General features: G+C 51.1%; 1 protein-coding gene across 1 annotated transcript; it reads left to right on the top strand.

Moving 5' to 3' along the window:
- The first annotated feature begins 1647 nt into the window (after window positions 1-1647).
- LOC128336251 (argininosuccinate lyase-like) lies at window positions 1648-15291 on the top strand. Its single transcript, XM_053275612.1, has 17 exons — window positions 1648-1771; window positions 1889-1952; window positions 4886-5083; window positions 5932-6015; window positions 6588-6644; window positions 8774-8871; window positions 9569-9646; window positions 9951-10028; window positions 10541-10593; window positions 11080-11142; window positions 11531-11645; window positions 12060-12144; window positions 12900-12959; window positions 13066-13149; window positions 13615-13695; window positions 13928-14034; window positions 15040-15291. Exons 2-17 carry the CDS (start codon window positions 1941-1943, stop codon window positions 15182-15184), a joined length of 1398 nt encoding a protein of 465 aa, XP_053131587.1. The 5' UTR covers window positions 1648-1771; window positions 1889-1940; the 3' UTR covers window positions 15185-15291.
- Window positions 15292-18238: the final 2947 nt, after the last annotated feature.

Genomic DNA, 18238 nt, shown 5'->3' with positions numbered 1-18238 from the left:
TGCCTTCACCTTTTCACCTTCCTTCCTTTCTGTTTTCTCCTTCCTTCCTTCCTTCTCTTCTGTTCTCCCTGCCCTCTTTTCTTTTTCTTTTTCTTTCTTTCTTCTCTCTCTCCCCCCATTTTTCCTTCCTTCCTTCCTCTCTCCTTCCTCCCTTTTCTCCCTGTCTTTCTTTCTTTCTTTCTTTCTTTCCCATGCCCGCCCAACTTTCTTCCCATCTTCATTCCTTCCAGTTTTTCCTGCCTTTATATCTTAGTTTTTCTTCTTCCTTCCTTTCTTCAGGTCTCCTATTCCTGCCTTTGCATCTTCCATCTTACTTCATTTCAGTCCTTCCTTCCTTCCATAATCACCCTGAATATATATTTAAAAGGCCCATATTACAGCTCTCATTAGCTAATGCATTATCAACGAAACCTCCCTGAAGCAGCTTTGAACGATGTGTGTGTGTGTGTTTAAAAATAAAAGAAACCATGTTATCAAATAAGCCACGTTGTTTAATGAAACTTTGTTTCTCTTTGGAGAAAAACAAAACGTTCAGTGCTGCTTCACAGGTGTTTAGCTGGTGGTGCATTTCACCACCAGATTCAGGCCCAGTGCAGAATGCCCTCTGCTTTTCTCTCCTTTTCTTTTTTTAAAAAAAAGTTTTAAAGGAACTTTCATCATATGTTTACACGTCAATGGAAGGATTACCGTAACGGCCGAAATGCTTGACAAAGCACCAGTGTTTCCCAGACAATCTGTAAGTCGATCATGAGGGTCCAGTTACATTGTTGTTCTTGTCCAACCTCACACCATTGGCGTGCCTGGCACTTTGCAGAGTAGCAGAGGTCCCTGCCCCAAAGAGCATACAGTTGAGTAACACAAGATGCAATGGAGAAAGAGGCTGCAGATGGAGGCGGGGGCGGCGGTGGGGACAGACCTGAGACTGCTTGCTTCCACACCCCGAAGGGGCTGGAAGACAGCAGAGGAGATTGCCTCTGTCCCTGGTTGCAAATGTCCCTGGTGGGCCGTGGGCCCCTTTGGCAAAATGGCCCAATGGTTGCAGTGGGCAGGGATCCACTTCAAGGCCGCCGGTCAGCCTGTGGACCAAGGGCAATGCTAAAACTACTAGCCTGGGGGAGCAAAGGGGTGGCAAAGAATATTATTGGGGAGCAGTGATCTTGATGCATATTAAATACGAATACATGTACGGTAATCCACAGTTTAAGAAGGCAGCCTTCTTAAACTGTGGGGCAGAGAACTGGACCGGGTCCTTCAAGTGAGGTGTGTGACCACAGAAGAACAGGGTGGGACAATGATTTCTGGTGATCCAGGCACCCTGCTTCTGAATGTCAATGTCCAAAATGTCCAAAATTTAAAATTAAAAAATCCAGCCATTGTGAATTTTTTTAAAAAAAATTTCAGTGGGTAGGAACCATGCACGCGTGTTAGGAACACACAGGGACTTTTTGCAGAGAGAGAGAGAGAGAGAGAGAGAGTTTGCAACAGATTTCCCAGACTTTGAGATAGCTAAAACCATCTCTGATGTCCAGGCCCCTTTGATTTCCATTTTGATCTCTTCCATCAAGTGGAAATCGATTCTTGGGGGTGCCAAAAGACCCAGCTGCTGACGGTGGGTGGGAGGGGAGAGGGTGGGCGGGGCCGAGCAGACCAGCTGGCAGCAAGCCCCTCCCCTTGGGGGCGGGGCCTATCGGAAGCCTCCCTGTCAAAAGGGGACCCTCAACAGCCAGAGCAGCGCAGAGATCGGCTGGCTGGTACGTTGGACGCACAGCAGGTGAGCTGGTGGCCTGTGTCTCTGTCTGTCTCCATGGCTGAAGCGCTCTTTGGCAAAAGGTCCATTTTAAAAAAATGATCTTTCCTCTCCCCCTCTCCCTCTCCCTTTTTTTGGCAGGCATTTTGCAAAAGTTTCTTTCTCGACCCGAGAGAAGAGGAAAACTCCAGGCATGGCATCCGAGGTGAGCGACGTGTTTGGGGTTTGTTTTATTTCATTGCTCCCGAGAAAAGGTCCAAATGTCCCGGCTTTAAAAAGCGCTTCATCAGTGTTGCAACGAGCACTAGCTGGGGTTCTAACCTGGAGGTGTCACTGGCTGGGCTTTAGGGGCCGGCCAGGGCCGTTTCGGCAGCTAGGTCCCTGCCCCAAGGGTCTTGCATTAGGATGAGATGTGGATTGGTAGAGAGGTTCTCCTGTTGGCATGGAAGAATCCAGAGAAGATACAGGAGTCAGGGAAAGATCTTATGCAGTATATTTCCAATAATACTCACCAGCGTTAGCAGGTTATTGGAAACCCATTTTCTGGGATTTAGGATAACCGTATTTACCCACATCCAAAATGAGGCTTTCCCCTTGTTCTTTCCTGTTAAATTGGGGTGAGGGTCTTAAATGCAGAGTTGCCCTCTATTCGGGACAATCCAAATCAAACTTCCATGGCAGTGTATCTTACTGCGAAGTAAACCGTTTCCCCGATACACCTTGTGTAAGCTAGCTGAGGCCCGCTGTCAGAGGCAGAGAACTGGGTTAGGTGGACCTTTGGGTCTGATCCAGTTTTTATTATAGGGCTGGAAAGGAGGAAAAGCGGGGGGAAAGGAGGGGAAATTCCCAAAGATGCTGAATGGAAATTAATCAATCCTTTATTCAATCATTACCTGGTGCATTCTGAGCTCTTCCTCAGAAGCACCTGCAAAAAACAATGATGCAAAACTTTTTACAAATATGTTGCTATATAGGGATAATCATAAAGCAAAATTATCAAAGTAGGAAAGTATATCAGAAAGCCCCCCTATATTAAAACAGTCTCAGTGCATTATAATGCCATTTTCTGTTTCTTGAAACAGTTCCCAAAATATTGAATTGAGAAGAAATCCTCTTGTATTTTCTTTCTCCCCTCTTTCTTTTCTCAGGGCGGCTGGGATGCCCACTATCCAAGTTTGTCTGAACTTCTAGAAACTTGGAGTTGTTTATCTAGTTCAAAATGTATCAGCCTCCCATTGAGCTGATTCACAGACATTTAAACCAGAGCTGAACAACTTCGGCCTTCCAGTTGTTGTTAGACTACAACTCCCATCATCCCTGATTACTGGCCGCTGTGGCTGGGGGTGATGGGAGCTGTAGTCCAACAACAGCTGGGGGGCTGAGACTGTGCATCCCTGATGTAGATGATCACATCAGGGCATGTGATGCTTTAAAGCAGAATAAAAAATAAATAAAAGAGAGGGTAAAAGTCCCTGGACGCAAGGAGCATACAATCAGAGTCTGACAGGGGGAAATGTGAACAGATGCAACCACGAGTACTTGGGCTCTGTTGCAAAATGGAGATAAAGATGGGGAATGCGGTTAAACAAGGGTGTCCTGGGAAATGGAATTTTTGAGGAGGGATCTGAAGGAAAAGTTAGGACCATATTGGCGAATGGGGTCCTGGGGAAAGGGGGCAGCAAGGGAGAATGTGTGGGGCCGTTTCAGCAAGCTGAGAGAGAAAAGCACAAGAGAAATGTAGATAGAAGTATGCAAAGTGCCATAAATCCACGACAGAGCACATGTTTTGCATGTTAAAAGTCCCAGATCCAATCCCTGGCATCTCCAGAGTTAAGAGGATCTTGTAGTAGCAGATAGTCAGAGCTCTCTCGCTCTCTGCCTGAAATCTTGGAGAGCTGCTGCCTGTCAGAGTAGGCAGTCATGAGCTAGGTGGACCAGTGGTCCGACTCAGGTTGGAAGCTTCATCTGTTTCTACATAAAGCGGGGCAGTTCCTCACTTACTGTTAGGACGCCTGCTTTGCACAGAAGTCCAACCTCTGCTTTAAAAGGCCCCACAAAAATATAAAAGAGAGAGGCAGAGAAACGCTACCAGCCAGTTGAATCCAGGGCGTGTGCCCCAGGATAAGGCAGTCGCCAACGTGCCTAAACTCTCAGCAGTCAGAGCGAGAGATGAATCGCAGCAAATACCCCCTTAAATGTATCAGCAGCTTTATTTCGCTAAGGCACAAATGACTCCTGCTTTTGCATTGCCCACGGCCTGTTTGAAAGTAAAGCCGCCATTAGCTAGAGCAGTCTACCTTCAATGGGATTTCCCCGTTGTTTGGAAGTAAAACCTCCACCGGCCAGGGCTGCCGATCTTAAATGGGCTGTCTTCTCTTTCCGGTCCGTGGAACTGGTGCTCGGCTCAGGAGTCTCCAAGTCAAAACACATCTGAGTCAGCATTATTTGGGGGCCGTCGGGTCAGACAAGTCTCCAAAGTGCTGATTTCAGGATGAACCCAGCTTTGGCCAGTGACCTTTGGCTAGCTCCGGAATTGCCGGAGTGGTCACATGCGGTCTTAATATTTGCTTTGAGAACGCTTGGCCATTGCATCATGGGACAGATAAGGGACTTTTGGAGTCCCTTGGGACTGATCAAACCCATGACTTGTTCCCTTAGCTAAGCAGGGTCCACCCTGGTTTGCATTTGAATGGGAGACTGGAAGTGTGAGCACTGGAAGATCTTCCCCTCTTAGGGGACGGAGCTGTTGTGGGAAGAGCAGAAGGTTCCAAGTTCCTTCCCTGGCAGCATTTCCAAGATAGGGTGGAGAGAGATCCCTGCCCGCAACCTGGGAGAAGCCGCTGCCAGTCTGGGTTGACAATCCCGAGCTAGAGAGACCAAGGGTCTGACTCAGTAGACGGCAGCTCCTTGTCTTCCTATATTTAAAAAGTTTTCAGAACACAAAAAACGGCTCTAAAACGCGACCGATGCTGCCAGATGGGAAGGGGCAGGCATGTTCTCCAGCGAGGACCCTGTGAAGAGAGGACCGCTTGGTCCCCATGGCGGGGATTTGCGGGGGCCGTGGGCTACGTCGAGAAGGAAATGTGGGGTCAGTGGGGGCCAGTGTGGCCATGCTTGCTGGTGCCTTCTGTCTTGCAGCAGAGTGAAAAACTTTATAGCGGGAGGCTCACGGGCAGCTTGGACCCCATGATGGAGAAGCTGAACTCCTCCATAGAGGTGGACCAACGCCTGTCGGAAGTCGACGTCCGCGGGAGCATAGCTTACGCCAAGGCCTTGGAGAAGGCGGGGATCCTATCCAAAGCCGAGCTGGAGAAGATCATCAGCGGGCTAGAGAAGGTACTGTGCTGATTCGATCCGGCTCGTCCTCCAAGGAGTCCCGACATGGTTAGGTTTGTCCCCACAACCTTCCTGCGAGGTAGGCTAGGCAGAGACTGGCGTGGCTGGCCCAGAGTCGCCCGGTGGATGTGTTGACTAAGTGGAGATTTGAACTCGGGTCTCTCTGGTTCTAGTCCAACCCGGGGCTGTGTGATTTTGGCCCTCTAGCTGGCTTTGGACAACAACTCCCATTATTCCCCAGGCCACAGTGGTCTGGGATGATGGGACTTGTAGTCCGCCAACAGCCCGGGGGCTGAAGTTGCACACCCCTGAGCTAAATGGCTGCATACCTGAATTACCTCTGTGGTTCGTGGAGGAAAAGTCAAGAGGGGTTTATTCTGGAGTGGCATCCAGTGGGAGGGAAAATCTAGAAAGAGAACGGATCGTCCTACACTTGATATATGTGAGCGGGAGACAGTCGTTGGAAATAAACCAGAATGGGAGGCTTGTGCGATTGAATTCTCTGCCCCTTCCCTCCGCTTAATTCCAAAAACAGGGGAGACAAAAGACCCACAGTCCAACTGTGGTGGTGTGAATCGGTGTGAATCGGCTCGACACGGGCTCCAGACCTCAGGAGATCCGGTGGGAACTCCCATTCGGTTTTCCTGGGGCCAACTAAGTATCACAATCGCCTGGCCTGTTTCTGCTGTGCTGGTCTTCTGCCCCAGCAAGAGCCAACTCTGGACTCCGACTCGGACGCTGCTCAGATCCCCCATTAGCCATGTGAATGATTCTCTAACTCTTTTTCCTGGGCAGCAAGGCCGGGCAGTTAATGGCTAACGCGGATGGGATCTTTTGCTCTCTCGCAGATCTCTGACGAGATTTCCAAGGGCACCTTGGTGATCAGCAAGTCGGACGAAGACATCCACACTACCATCGAACGCAGGCTCAAGGTTGGCTTCGCCAGTTCATTCGGACGCTTCGGACCCGTGTCGGTCCGGTTTTAAGAGTTTCTTATTGGCTGCGATGGAGACAGCCAATAAGAAAGAGAACTGAGGGGGAGAAGGAAGCGTTCATTCCAATCAAGTCTTTTATTTGTGCATCCCGGTCCTCAAGTGGCTTTCCAGACCCGGCTGGGATTGATGTTCACAAATCATGAAGTCCTGATAGGCTTTGGGCTGTGCAGCTTAAAAAACTGGCTCTAGCGGAGCCTCCTCCAGCCATTGGCTGAACTTCTGTGATGTCACGGAATGCGTGTGAACGTTCTGTTAGGGAGGAATCGGTACAGAATGTGGATAGCTCAGTAACAGACCTTGAATTTGCATAGCAAATAGAGGCCGGTCAAGGCTATAGTCCTCATGATCGTTGTCGCTCGTAATAAATATGACGGAGTCCGTCTCCCTGCTGCCGGCGAGTGTTCCCGGTGTCAGCGGGCAGCCTCCAGAAATCGAGGCAGCCACGGAACCGTTGGCAGGATCGGCCGTCTTGGGTTGCCCCCCGATTCGAACTCTTCTCTCTCTTTCAGGAGCTGATTGGGGATGTGGCTGGGAAACTTCACACCGGACGGAGCAGGAATGATCAAGTAGGAATACTCTGCCCTGTGGCTTTGCCGTTTGTACTTATTGAAAAAAGAATCCATTGGGGCTTCCTGCCCAAATGCAATGGGTGGTATCAGGGGTGGCAGTCTAAAAATCCGTACACTCATTTTAAAAAATAATAATGTTTCTAGACCTTAAGGTGCTGAAAATCTCAGCTGAGTAGAGAGCGGAGGAGGACGCTTTCTCCTTTCCCCGGGACTAGCTGAAGAGCGTGATGCAAGAGTTGGGCTGCAGATCGGCCTGGGAGTAAACCCATTGCACCCCACAGGGCTTGCTTCAGTGTAAACATGCACAGGGTTGTTGGAGCGTCTCCAAGGCAGAGCAGTCCGTAAACCCCCACGTTCCTGGGTTGAAGGATCGGACTGACCTTCCTGCTCATACCTATTTGCATGAGAACAGCTTCCCAGCTGTGCTTGCACAACTCTTGGTAGCTTTCTGGGACCCTGGACTCCTCCTCCGTCTATTTGCTGAGCTTGTCTTTCCTCCCGACATTCCATCTTCCCAGCTCCAATAGCCGAAACCCAGAATACAATGAGCCCTTTGTGTGCAGATGAGTTTCCCTTATCCCTGGCTTTTCTGTGTCCTTGCTCTCCGGACCCCATGCGCGCTGTGGCATGGCTGGGTCCTTTTCTCTTTGGGAAGATGGCCTCCGTAGCTTATTCCTATAGCCCTGTCTCCCTCCTCTAGCTCAGAACTGCAGTTGAGAGGCAGCGTGGCCTGCTGGTTAAAGAGCTGGTCTGCATTTCTGGAGGTGCTGGGTTCAAGTCCTGCTTATTCTCACACTGGATGGCTGCCTCCAGTTCACCCGGCAACGAAGGGGTACCTGATCCTTGCCACGTCGTAACTTATGTCCGCTCGGGTTCAGTCCCCGGCATCTCCAGGCTCCGGAATCCTGGAGAGCTGCTGCTGCCAGTCAGTGTAGGGTATACTGAGCTAGATGAACCGAGGGCAGGCTCATATCTTCATCAGGGGCACTCTCAGTTGGCTTTGCCTGCAGAAGGCCCCAGGTTCAACCCCTGGCAGCATCTCCAGGTAGGGCTGGGAAAGACCCCTGTCTGAAATCCGGAGAACTGCTGCCAGTCAGAGCAGACAATACTCTGACGATACCAGAGTAGATGGACCAAGGGTCTGACTCGGGCAGCTGTGTTCAGCAGGGCTGACCCTGGGCTGACCCTGGACCCCAGCCTAGAAGCACGAAGCCCCGGGTTCGAATGACCGACTAGCTGGGCTGACCAGCCAATGACTGGCCTGAGCTGGTTTGAGGATCTAGTGGGAGAGAGTTCCCGAGTCTACGACAGGGGCAAAACACGAACATTGCAGAGATGGGGAAAATAGGCTGCTGTGAATGAATGCGGAGGCAGGCGATTTGTCTTCCGGGGAGGGAGTGTGGCTGGCGGGACGAGCTGTTTCTTGGGGGCTGAGGTGCAAGGAACAGAGAAGGCTGTGTCTTTCGGGGGGGGGGAGGGTGCAAGATTATATCTCCCATTCTTCCAGCACTGTGCAGTACTGGTTTGCATTTGAATGGGAGACTAGAAGTGTGAGCACCGTAAGCTATTCCCCTCTTAGGGGATGGAGCTGCTCTGGGAAGAGCATCTAGGCTCCAAGTTCCCTCCCTGGCGGCATCTCCAAGAGAGGGCTGAGAGAGATTCCTGCCTGCAACCTTGCAGAAACCGCTGCCAGTCTGTGTTGACAATATTAAGCTAGATGGACTAAGGGTCTGACTCAGTATATGGCAGCTTCCTATGTTCCTACTTCAGGGGTGCAATCCAAGAGGGAAAGAAAGAATCACAGGCAGGCTCCCTGCTGGCACTGTTTATATGCCCCCGCCCTCCCAGAGAGACCACCAAGGACTTCCCAGTGGGGTCTGGGCATCCAAAGTGATAAAGTACCATATTTACCCAAATAGAAGATGAGACTGAATATTCACCCCTTTAAAAAATACAGGTCATACCTGTATTTACCTGAAAGTCAGAATTTAAGACGCTCCCCCCCCCCATTTCTAACATCAAAGAACTTGGGGAGGGGAAACTAGTCTTGGGTTCCGGTAAATACGGTAGCCTGCAGTTCTCTCTCTTTCTCTCTCTCACGCTCTGTTTGTTTGGTTTTTTTGCAGGTTGTGACCGACTTGAGGCTGCTCATGAAGAGCTCGCTCACGATGCTCTCCTCTCACCTGCAGCAGCTCATCCGCACTCTGGTGGAACGCGCTTCCGCGTAAGTTGAGCGGCCTGCCCCCTCCCGGATGCCTGTGCTTCGAAGGTAGACTGCCCCTGGGTAGGGAGGCTCTGTTTCAACCTGGTGACTAATGGCTGCGGAGCTTCGGTCTCCATAAATGTGTGTTCTCTCCATCCCCTTTTAAGGTCCCTCGACCTACATGCGATGAATATTTGTATACTGCTTTTCAACAAAAGTCCCCAAAGCGGTCTACAGAGATATAAATAGAAATAAATATGTTAAAAAACAAAAAACAAAAAACCAAACACATCCCCAGCCATAGTGGCCCATTGGGATGATGGGAGTTGTAGTCCAGCATCCACAAGGGTGTGTGTGAGCGGGACGGAGTTGTGCATCCCTGTTCTAGCCCGTTGATCTGGTTCTGGAAAAACAGTTAGATCCCTTCCCACCATGGCCAAGGAAGTCTGTAAGAAGGGCATGAAAGTGGACTAGCTGGGTCCAAGTATCTGGTAGACTGCGTTGGTACATGGAGTTTTCACTGATGGTATTTAAAAAAAGGGGGGGTCGCTGCAAGTAGAACCCTGTGAGTAGAAACCCCTCGTGGGGGGGAACAGAGCCCGTCTTTTTTTTTGCTTCGGAAGCTTTGTAAAGTCCTTCGTGCCCTGAGGATGCCATAGGATTGATGAATAGCCCTTGCCCAAAAATGTGAGCTTATTTCCTCTGTTCTTTGCCGCAGCGAAATTGAGGTGATCCTTCCCGGGTACACCCACCTGCAAAGAGCTCAGCCAATCAGATGGAGTCATCTTCTGCTCAGGTAACCAATCCTCTCCCAGGCCCTCCAGCCACTTGGCCAAGACCAAGGGTGTGTGTGTGTGTGTAGGGCACAGGCTACTGTCTGTAAGGAAAGGCTACCTCTGAGCACACACAGAGTGGCTTTCCCCTCGCCAATTAATCCCAGAAAGAATAGAATGCTGGCTCGAAGGAGATTCTGGGTCTGGAGGGTGCAACTTCCGAGCCAAGATGGCCCTTAACATCTTCCTCTTGCTGGATATTTGGGTTATTTTATTTTATTTCCCCCACACTTTCTTTCTCTCACTCTCTCTCTCTTTCTCCAATAGCCATGCAGTGGCTTTGACCCGGGATTTGGAGCGTCTCTCAGAAATAAAGAAGAGGATCAGCGTCCTGCCTTTGGGAAGGCAAGTGGGGTCATCTTTGGGTTGGCGCGGAGATGTTATGACTCCCGCTGTTGCTCCCCTGCAACTGGGATTCGGAGGTATCCTGCCTCGGAGGCTGGAGGTGGCCTCTAGCCATCCACACTAGTAGCTATTGATAGCCCTGCCCTCCGTGAATTTGTCTAAGCCCTGCGAGAGCCATCCGAGCTGGGGGCCGTCACCCACATCCCGTGGCAGAGAGTCCCACAGATTAAGTAACTGCAGTGTGCGTGGGAAATACTGGCTATCATCGCCTGACATCCGGAGACCCAAGTCTGAAAAGCGCTGCGTTGGGAGTTCTCCTCTCCAGAGGTGTCTGGACTACAACTCCCATCATCCACAGGGGGCGCTCTCTATTTGCAGGAAAGGGCTGTGTCGGCCGGTTTGTGACCCAAAGCAGAAACTTCTCTCACAAACACACACCATGAGACAAAGAGTTTGTGAGTTCTTACTGCTTTGAGGAGGGGGATCTTTCTAACTTTCTCTCTCCCTCACAGTGGGGCTCTGGCCGGCAACCCCCTGGGCCTGGATCGCGAACTGATCCGTAAAGGTGAGTTGGATGTCTCCGATTTTAAAAATGCAAAAAAACACACCCCAGAATCCTGCAAAGAAGTGAGGAAAATCTGCAGGCTGCCAGAAGAGGTCTAAATTCCGGCTGCACCATGCACTTACCTGGTGCTTTGTACCGAGTCAGACCCTTTGTCCATCTAGCTCAGTATTGACTACTCTGACTGGCAGCAGCTCTCCAAGGTTTCAAGGATTGTCTACCCAGGCTGGCAGCGGTTTCTCCAAGGATGCAGGCAGGAGCCTTTCCCAGCCCTACCTGGAGATGCTGCTGGGGGGGAACCTGGGACCTAGATGCTGCCCCACTGAGCCCTGGCCCCATTCCCGAAGGGGACTATCTTGCAACACATGTAGCCACCCATCCAGATGCAAACCAAGGCAGACCCTGCTTAGCAACAGGGACCATTCATGCTCACTGCCACGCGGCCAGCTCTCCTCGACACTTTCGCTCTCTTTTCATTTTTAACTACAGAACTGGACTTCATCTCCATCAGCATCAACAGCATTGATGCGGTTAGCGACCGTGACTTTGTGGGTAGGTGCCTCGCTTTGCTGTTTCCTCGGGGCAGAGCCTGGGCTGGGAGGGAAGGTCTTCAGAGCAAGCTGGCCATCGCCGAGAAAATGAACGAATACTCGTCCAGGGGTGGCCAAGCAGAGGCATCCTGGCTGTTGGGCTACAAATCCCATCACGCCCTGCAAAAATAATAATAATCCCAAAGTGTCAGTGGGTGATGGGTGTCGTAGTCCAACAGCTAGAGACACTCAGCTTGGCCACCCTGGACTGGAAGCGTGAAGGCTCTGGAGCACGGGCAACCTAGTCTGTATCGTGGGTGTCCAGAGAGGCTGAACAAATTAGTTTGCAAACTTTGGCTAGCAAGAAAATAAGTTCTTTCTCTCGGGGCGGGTGTTTCTCTTCTCTCCAGTGGAGTTCCTTTCCACCTCTTCCCTGATCATGATCCACCTGAGTCGCCTGGCCGAAGATCTGATCCTCTTCGCCACCACGGAGTTTGGATTCATCACTCTCTCCGATGCGTTCTGGTAGTAACCCATTTATCTCCTCCGTTCCTATCCCTCCCAGGACCCTCCCATGGTCCTGCTCACCCTCGTGACAGCCCTGTGAGGTTGGTCAGGTGGAGAGAGACGCCGCGGGCCCAGAGACGCCGCGGGCCCAGAGACGCCCCCGTGGATTTCACGGCAGGGCGGGGATTTGAACCCGGGTCTCTCCCGGCCTTAGCTGGGAAGCTTGCAGTTCTCCTCGCCCCTCCGGGGCCTTCCCTGGAGAGGCCATGCACAGATCAAGCCGTGCGACCCGGGCGTCGGGTTGGGCGCCTGCCCATTCTGCCCCTCTGCATTAGCAAATCTGTGTGGCCACGCTCTCTCTGGGGCCGGCAATTTTTATGTATTTATTTTTGGAGCCACCCAATCTGACGGCCCTCTGTTTGGATTCCTCAGCACCGGGAGCAGCCTGATGCCCCAGAAGAAGAATCCGGACAGCCTCGAATTGATCCGCAGCAAGGCTGGTCGTGTGGTGGGAAGGGTGAGTCGTGCAAAATCGTGCAGCGTACAAGGAAGGGGGGGCCGACAGGAGAGGGGCTTTTGGGAACGGGAAAGAATGAGGAAGAAGCTCAGAGAGAGAGGAGAAGTACGGCCGTGGAAGCATGAGGACTAGGAACTTGAAGGCCATCTTGGTAGACTGCTTGAGGCCAGCTGGCCTTGTGGCAGCAAGTATGAACTGCCCCCTTTGCTAAGCAGGGCCTGCCCTGGTTTGCATTTGAATGGGAGATGACCTGTGAGCACTGTAAGATTCTCCCCTGAGGGGATGGGGCCATAGGAGATCATCTGTGCAGATGGTTCCCTGGCAGCATCTCCAAGACAGGGCCGGGAGAGACTCCTCCTGCCTGCAACCTTGGAGCAGCCGCTGCCAGTCTGGGTAGACAACACCGAGCTAGACGGACTCGGTAGACAGCAGTCCTGTTCCGATGGCTTTGCTGCGGCTGGGAGAGAAAACGAGGTGTCAAACAGTGGTCTTCTCCGTGGGTTGGAGAAAGGGGAATATTATGACTCTGCCACAGAGTTCCTGCAAGGTCCTTGGGCAAGTCACCTGTGTGAACTGAAAGGGGACAGGCAATCCCCAGAGGGTGTTTGGGGAAAAAACAACTATCAATCCAGTGGATTTAGTTGTGCATTCAGCCAAAGGAAACCAGAGGTCTCTGGGGTGCCAGGAGTCGAAATCGGCTTGACGGCACACTTCGCCTTCACCTGACTAAATCTTGCTTCTCTCTTCCCCTGCAGACTACTGGAATGCTCATCGTTCTGAAGGGTCTCCCCAGTGCCTATAACAAGGATCTGCAGGTAAATGGATGCTGGGTGGGCCCCCATCCTGGGTTGGGCTGGGTCCCCGTTTCCCACGGCCAGAGCTCCAAATTCCTGATCTTTTGCCGGTCTCCACCCCCGACAGGAGGACAAGGAGGCCGTGATTGATGTCATCGACACCCTGAGTACCGTGCTCCAGGTGACCACCGGTGTGATCTCGACTCTCCAGGTGAGAAATGTGGGAGGCTGGGGGACTTCCAAGGCGCTGGATTTCAGCCGCCCATTGGGACTGCAGGGCTGCCATCTTCGGCCTTTCCAAATCTGGGCGCCTAGTTTGCATAGGATGTCAACGGGCTGGCAAATAATTCTTGAGCCGAAGACTGACTGCACATTTGTTGCTCCATAACTCCCCGTCTACAAGGGGCTTTTTGCGGGGTTGGTTTTGTTTGGATGAAAGCTGAAATCTGGGCGAACCTGAGCAGCCTAAGCAATCCGGGTGAGATGCTTAAAATCCGGGCGAAAGCCAGAATTCCGGCGGTCCAGGCAACTCTAATTGGGAAGAATCTTCATCTCTCCCTTTCTCGAGCTTCCCAAAGGCGGGCATGCTAGCAGCCCCGGAGTCCAGCTCTGGGCAGAGATCCTCTGCTCGAAGGCCCCCTTCCAACGCTAACGTTCTCGGCCGCTTCCCTTCCAGATCAACAAGGAAGTGATGGAGAAAGCCCTGAGCCCTGAGATGCTGGCTACGGACCTGGCCAACTACCTGGTCCGCAAAGGGGTGAGTGTCCAGAGATCCGGGGTCCGGCGAGACCCAGCCCCCTTGCTGGAAGGAGAAACCAAGCAACGGAACGCCCTTTCTTCGAGTCTGCGTGGTGTTCACACATGCTTGGCACACACAGGCTGTATTCACTCTGGTCTGGGTCTGCTGCGGGGTGGAGGTTGAGGGTCAGGCTAGATGGTCTCCAGGCCCCCCTCTCCCCTCCTGATCACGCGCCTCTCTGCCCCCGCAGATGCCGTTCAGACAAGCTCACACTGCCGTCGGAAAGGCAGTCCATTTAGCTGAGAGCAAGGGAGTGACCCTCAACCATCTCTCCGTGGAGGACCTGAAGACCATTACGTACGTAGCCCTTTTCGAAATGTGGCTTTCGGCCTTGAAGGGTTTCTCCTGGCCCCTTACGGGACTAGGGTCGGAGGGAACGTCTTGCTGAACTTTCACAGTCAAATCTAAACGTCTAGGTCTTATGGTTTGGGACAGGACGCTACGGCACCGCAATTATCACGAATCCTCGCAATAGCCGTCTGAGCAAAGTGGTTGGTTCCATTTTGTAGAATTGGAAGGTGGGGTCCATCTCAAACAAAGCCTGTATCCCCAACAAAATTATGAGCTGGGGAAAACAGGGATGGGGGAGTTATATATGCATCGAAAGCCCTAGCAAAATGTCCATGAAGATTGCGGGAAGGGCAAGCCGGTAGCGTCAGGTTTCTGGCATTTGGGAGATGCTTAGCATGGAGAAAGACCCAGGTTCGATTTCTGACAGCAGCTCTAGGGATGAGTATGGTGGATATTTACATACTGCTTTTCAGCCAAAGTCCCCAAAGCAACACAGATAGGCTTAAAATGGCTCCCTGTCCCCAAAGGGCTCACAATCTGAAAAAGAAACCTAAGAGAGACGCCAGCAATAGCCACTGGAGGGGTGCTGGGGACGGGTAGGGCCAGTTGCTCTCCCCCTGCTCAATAAAGAGAATTGCCACTTTGAAAAGGTGCCTCTTTGCTGGGAAAGAGCTGGGAAGGACTCCTGCCTGAAACCTTGGAGAGGCACTGCCAGTCAGTGTCGGCAAAAGTGACCCGGATGGACCGAGGGTCTGACTCAGTAGGAGGCCACTTCTGATGTTCCTCTGAGAGTGTCTCCTCCGGGTCAAAACCCAGGCGATACTTGGCCACACCAGAGAGTGACCCAGATGCACAATGCAGCCGTTGGCCTTCGGGACGCAGAAAGCTGCTGCCTACTGAGTCTGACCCTTGGCCCGTCTAGCTCAGCGTCGTCGACACTGGCCGGCAGCATTGCTCCGAGCCTCTCACACCTTAACTGACTCCCCTTCTCCGCCTGCCTCCTCCCTCCAGCCCTGTGATCGGAAGCGACGTGGCCCAGGTGTTCAACCACCAGAGCAGCGTGGAGCAGTACACCTCGCCCGGAGGCACGGCCAAGAGCAGCGTGACCGCCCAGATCGAGCAGATCAAGGAGCTGCTGAAGAAGCAGAAAGAATAAGCTCCGCGTGTGGGAAGGGAGAGGACCGATCCCATCGCTGCGGGTTTCTGCTGACCCCATTTAATCCCGAGTTAATAAACTGCAGTGGTGCATTGGATTTCACTGAGCGCGCTGGTGTGGCCTGGTTTCTTGTCTCCTCTCTCTCGGTGGGTTGGGGCGCCATGCGCAGACTCTGAGGGGCACTTGGGTGGTTGACACTGAAGGTGAACAGCTGGGGATGGGGGGGGTATAGCTTGGTAGCTGCTGCCAGTCAGTGTAGGCAAGACTAAGCTAGAAGGACCAAGGGTCTGACTCAGGAGGCAGCAGCCTCCGAGGGAGCAATTCAGTAGAAGGTGCAACCTGCAATAATAGGCTCCTGGAGAGGGAAGGGGTTCCATGGAGGTCATCTAGTCTGACCCCCGGCTCAATGCAGGAAACTGCTACAGCGTGCCTGACGGACAGCCATCCAGTCTCTGCTTGAAAAGCTCTAGAAAAGCCCGCCACGGGCTGTTCCACTGGCCAACAGCCCTTACAGCGAAGAAATTATTCCTACTGCCTAGCCCAAATCTGCTTCCTGAATGTTTCAACCCATGGGTTCTAATCCTGTCCGCAGGAGCCACAGAGAACAAATCCACTCCTCCTCCTATGGGGCTGCCCTTCAGATATTTGAAGGCGGTTCTCATATCACCCCCGAGTCTTCTCTTCCCCAGGCAAAACTTCCCTGACTCCTTCAAATATTCCTCACAGGACCTGTTTTCCAAACCTTTCACCATCCTGGCTGCCTTCCTGTGAACCCCTTCCAGTTTATCAACACTCTTCTTAAAATGTGGGGCCCAGAGCTGGTATTGCTAGTGAGGTCGGACGAGTGCTAAAGCAGCCTAAGATTGTATTAGTTTTTTTTCGCTGCAGCATCACGCTGCTGGCTCATCTTCAACTTGCGGTTCACTACGGCCTCTTCCAATATGTCGCTGTTGCTATGTAGGTATCTTACTAAGAAGGCTCCACATGGATTTGACCTGGTCTCAGGCTTGCGAAATATGAAGGGAGTCCCTTCTGAGCATACACAGATTGCCCTTCTCTTGCTGCACAAAAGCAAGACACAGTGACTTAATTCCAACATGATGAGACCGGATAGATAGGAAATTGTTTATAAAGTGAACACTCTGATTATAAATCTACAAGCCATATGACTTTGTCTAGGCAAAGGAGATGAAACGTGTACAGAAACCGACATGAATAATCAACAGAAGAGCAAAGAGACATAGCCGCAATACTTAAATGTTATTATTCAAGGTGCGATGGAATGTAAAGGCAAACAAAACCCCTAACCCGCCCTTCCAATTAACTGCAACACAATTTAATATACTACAAAATAACCAGACGTCAAACGCAATGGAATCTTGAGCCATTGAGGTCTCCAATAAAAGCAAGTGGAATATTATATACACAGTTGGACATAAATCAACCCATAACTACAATCAACAGAGCAGACAAACTGATAGCAAATAAGTACAAAATTGACATCTCTGTCAACACAATACTGACGCTCCAGCCAGAGACCCAAATTTGTGAGGAAGGAAATAAGGAATCTTATCTGCAAAAAGACACACTCGAGTCTTTTCTTTTGCTCCTTTTGCATTTCAAATTTGCAAGCATTCTGCGCACAACTGGGTCCCTAGACCCCCCTGCTCTTTGCCAAAGATGGCGCTGCATCCTGAGCATGTGCAGAGTGCATTCTCCTTCAGGCAAGAAGTAGCATTTAAAAATTAAGTGGAAGGGCAGAGTGCCTTTAAGTATGCTCAGAAGGCCTCTCCCAGAGTGCCTTCACAGAGTGCCTTTAAGCATGCACAGAGGGCTTTCCCTTTCTGCAGGAAAGAGCTTCTAAAATATAGATGTGTGCCTTTAAGCATGCACAGAGGGCTTTCCCTTTGAGCAGGAAAGAGCTTTTAAACATATCTAGGGACAGAGTGCCTTTAAGCGACTCCTGGTGACCACAGAAAAGCCCTGTGGTTGTCTTTGGTAGAATACAGGAAGGGTTGACCATTGCCTCCTCCCGCACAGGATGAGATGATGATGCCTTTCAGCATCTTCCAATATCGCTGCTGCCCAATATAGGTTTACACACACACACACATATAAAAAATATTGGTGTGTGTGTATATATATATATAGAGAGAGAGAGAGAGAGAGAGAGTGGGGGGGGGATAACTGCAAAGGGTTCAAGCACCTGGTGCAACGGCAATTAATTGTACAATCTTACTTTTGACTGCTACTTGAGTGTAGGATTTCACATAGCAAGCAATCCTGGTACACATTGTATACAACGTCCTAAGGCTATAAACACACCTGCAAAAAACCATTACCAGTCCCCAGACACCTTTAAACCATCCCAGTCCTTTTCGTAACCAAACGTTTGAGCAAAAATGTCAAGAAGGTATACAGTTGCCCTAAAATGTCAATAGCATATGCTATACTAGAACGGAAACAAGCTAGACTTCTAAATCAAATTCTTGGATAAGCCGACACAGCAGCAATAACAGAACATACGTTGTTGGTTAGGACAGTTGACACTTGATCTCATTGAAATAAACATGCATCCATGAAAATATGGCACTCAATCTGAAATGAAATTTGTGGGATCAAAGGGCATACAGAGACCAAGGAACCCTTCTTATCATAATCCCCCTCCTCGCCTCTAAATCACAGAGTGGTGCAACGAGGCCTGTCACTGCAAGGCATACATTGCAAAGCAGACATCAGGAGACGCCTGGGGAAAGAACCGATCAAATGGTCTTCCAGACGAACAAAAAGGCTAAAATCAAAATGCCGCTGGTTATGCTAGCTGTTTTCAGGCAGAGCTCAGGCCTTTTAGGGCCAGTGGAGATTGTAAGCAGAGTGATTTGGGTGGAAACTTTGCAGCGGCATGTAATGAGGTAGTTGTTGGTGAAATAGCAGCAAGTGATGAGGTACATCCCTGCTGAATCATAACATCCCTGCTGGATCAGGCCCAAGGCCCATCTAGTCCAGCATCCCGTTTCACACAGTGGCCCACCAGATGCTGCTGGAAGCTACAGG

The sequence above is a fragment of the Hemicordylus capensis genome, chromosome 12, assembly GCF_027244095.1.
Source record: "Hemicordylus capensis ecotype Gifberg chromosome 12, rHemCap1.1.pri, whole genome shotgun sequence".
Taxonomy (NCBI): Eukaryota; Metazoa; Chordata; class Lepidosauria; order Squamata; family Cordylidae; genus Hemicordylus; species Hemicordylus capensis.
The sequence above is the reverse complement of the archived record's forward strand: the minus strand, read 5'-3'. Positions and strand labels throughout refer to the sequence as shown.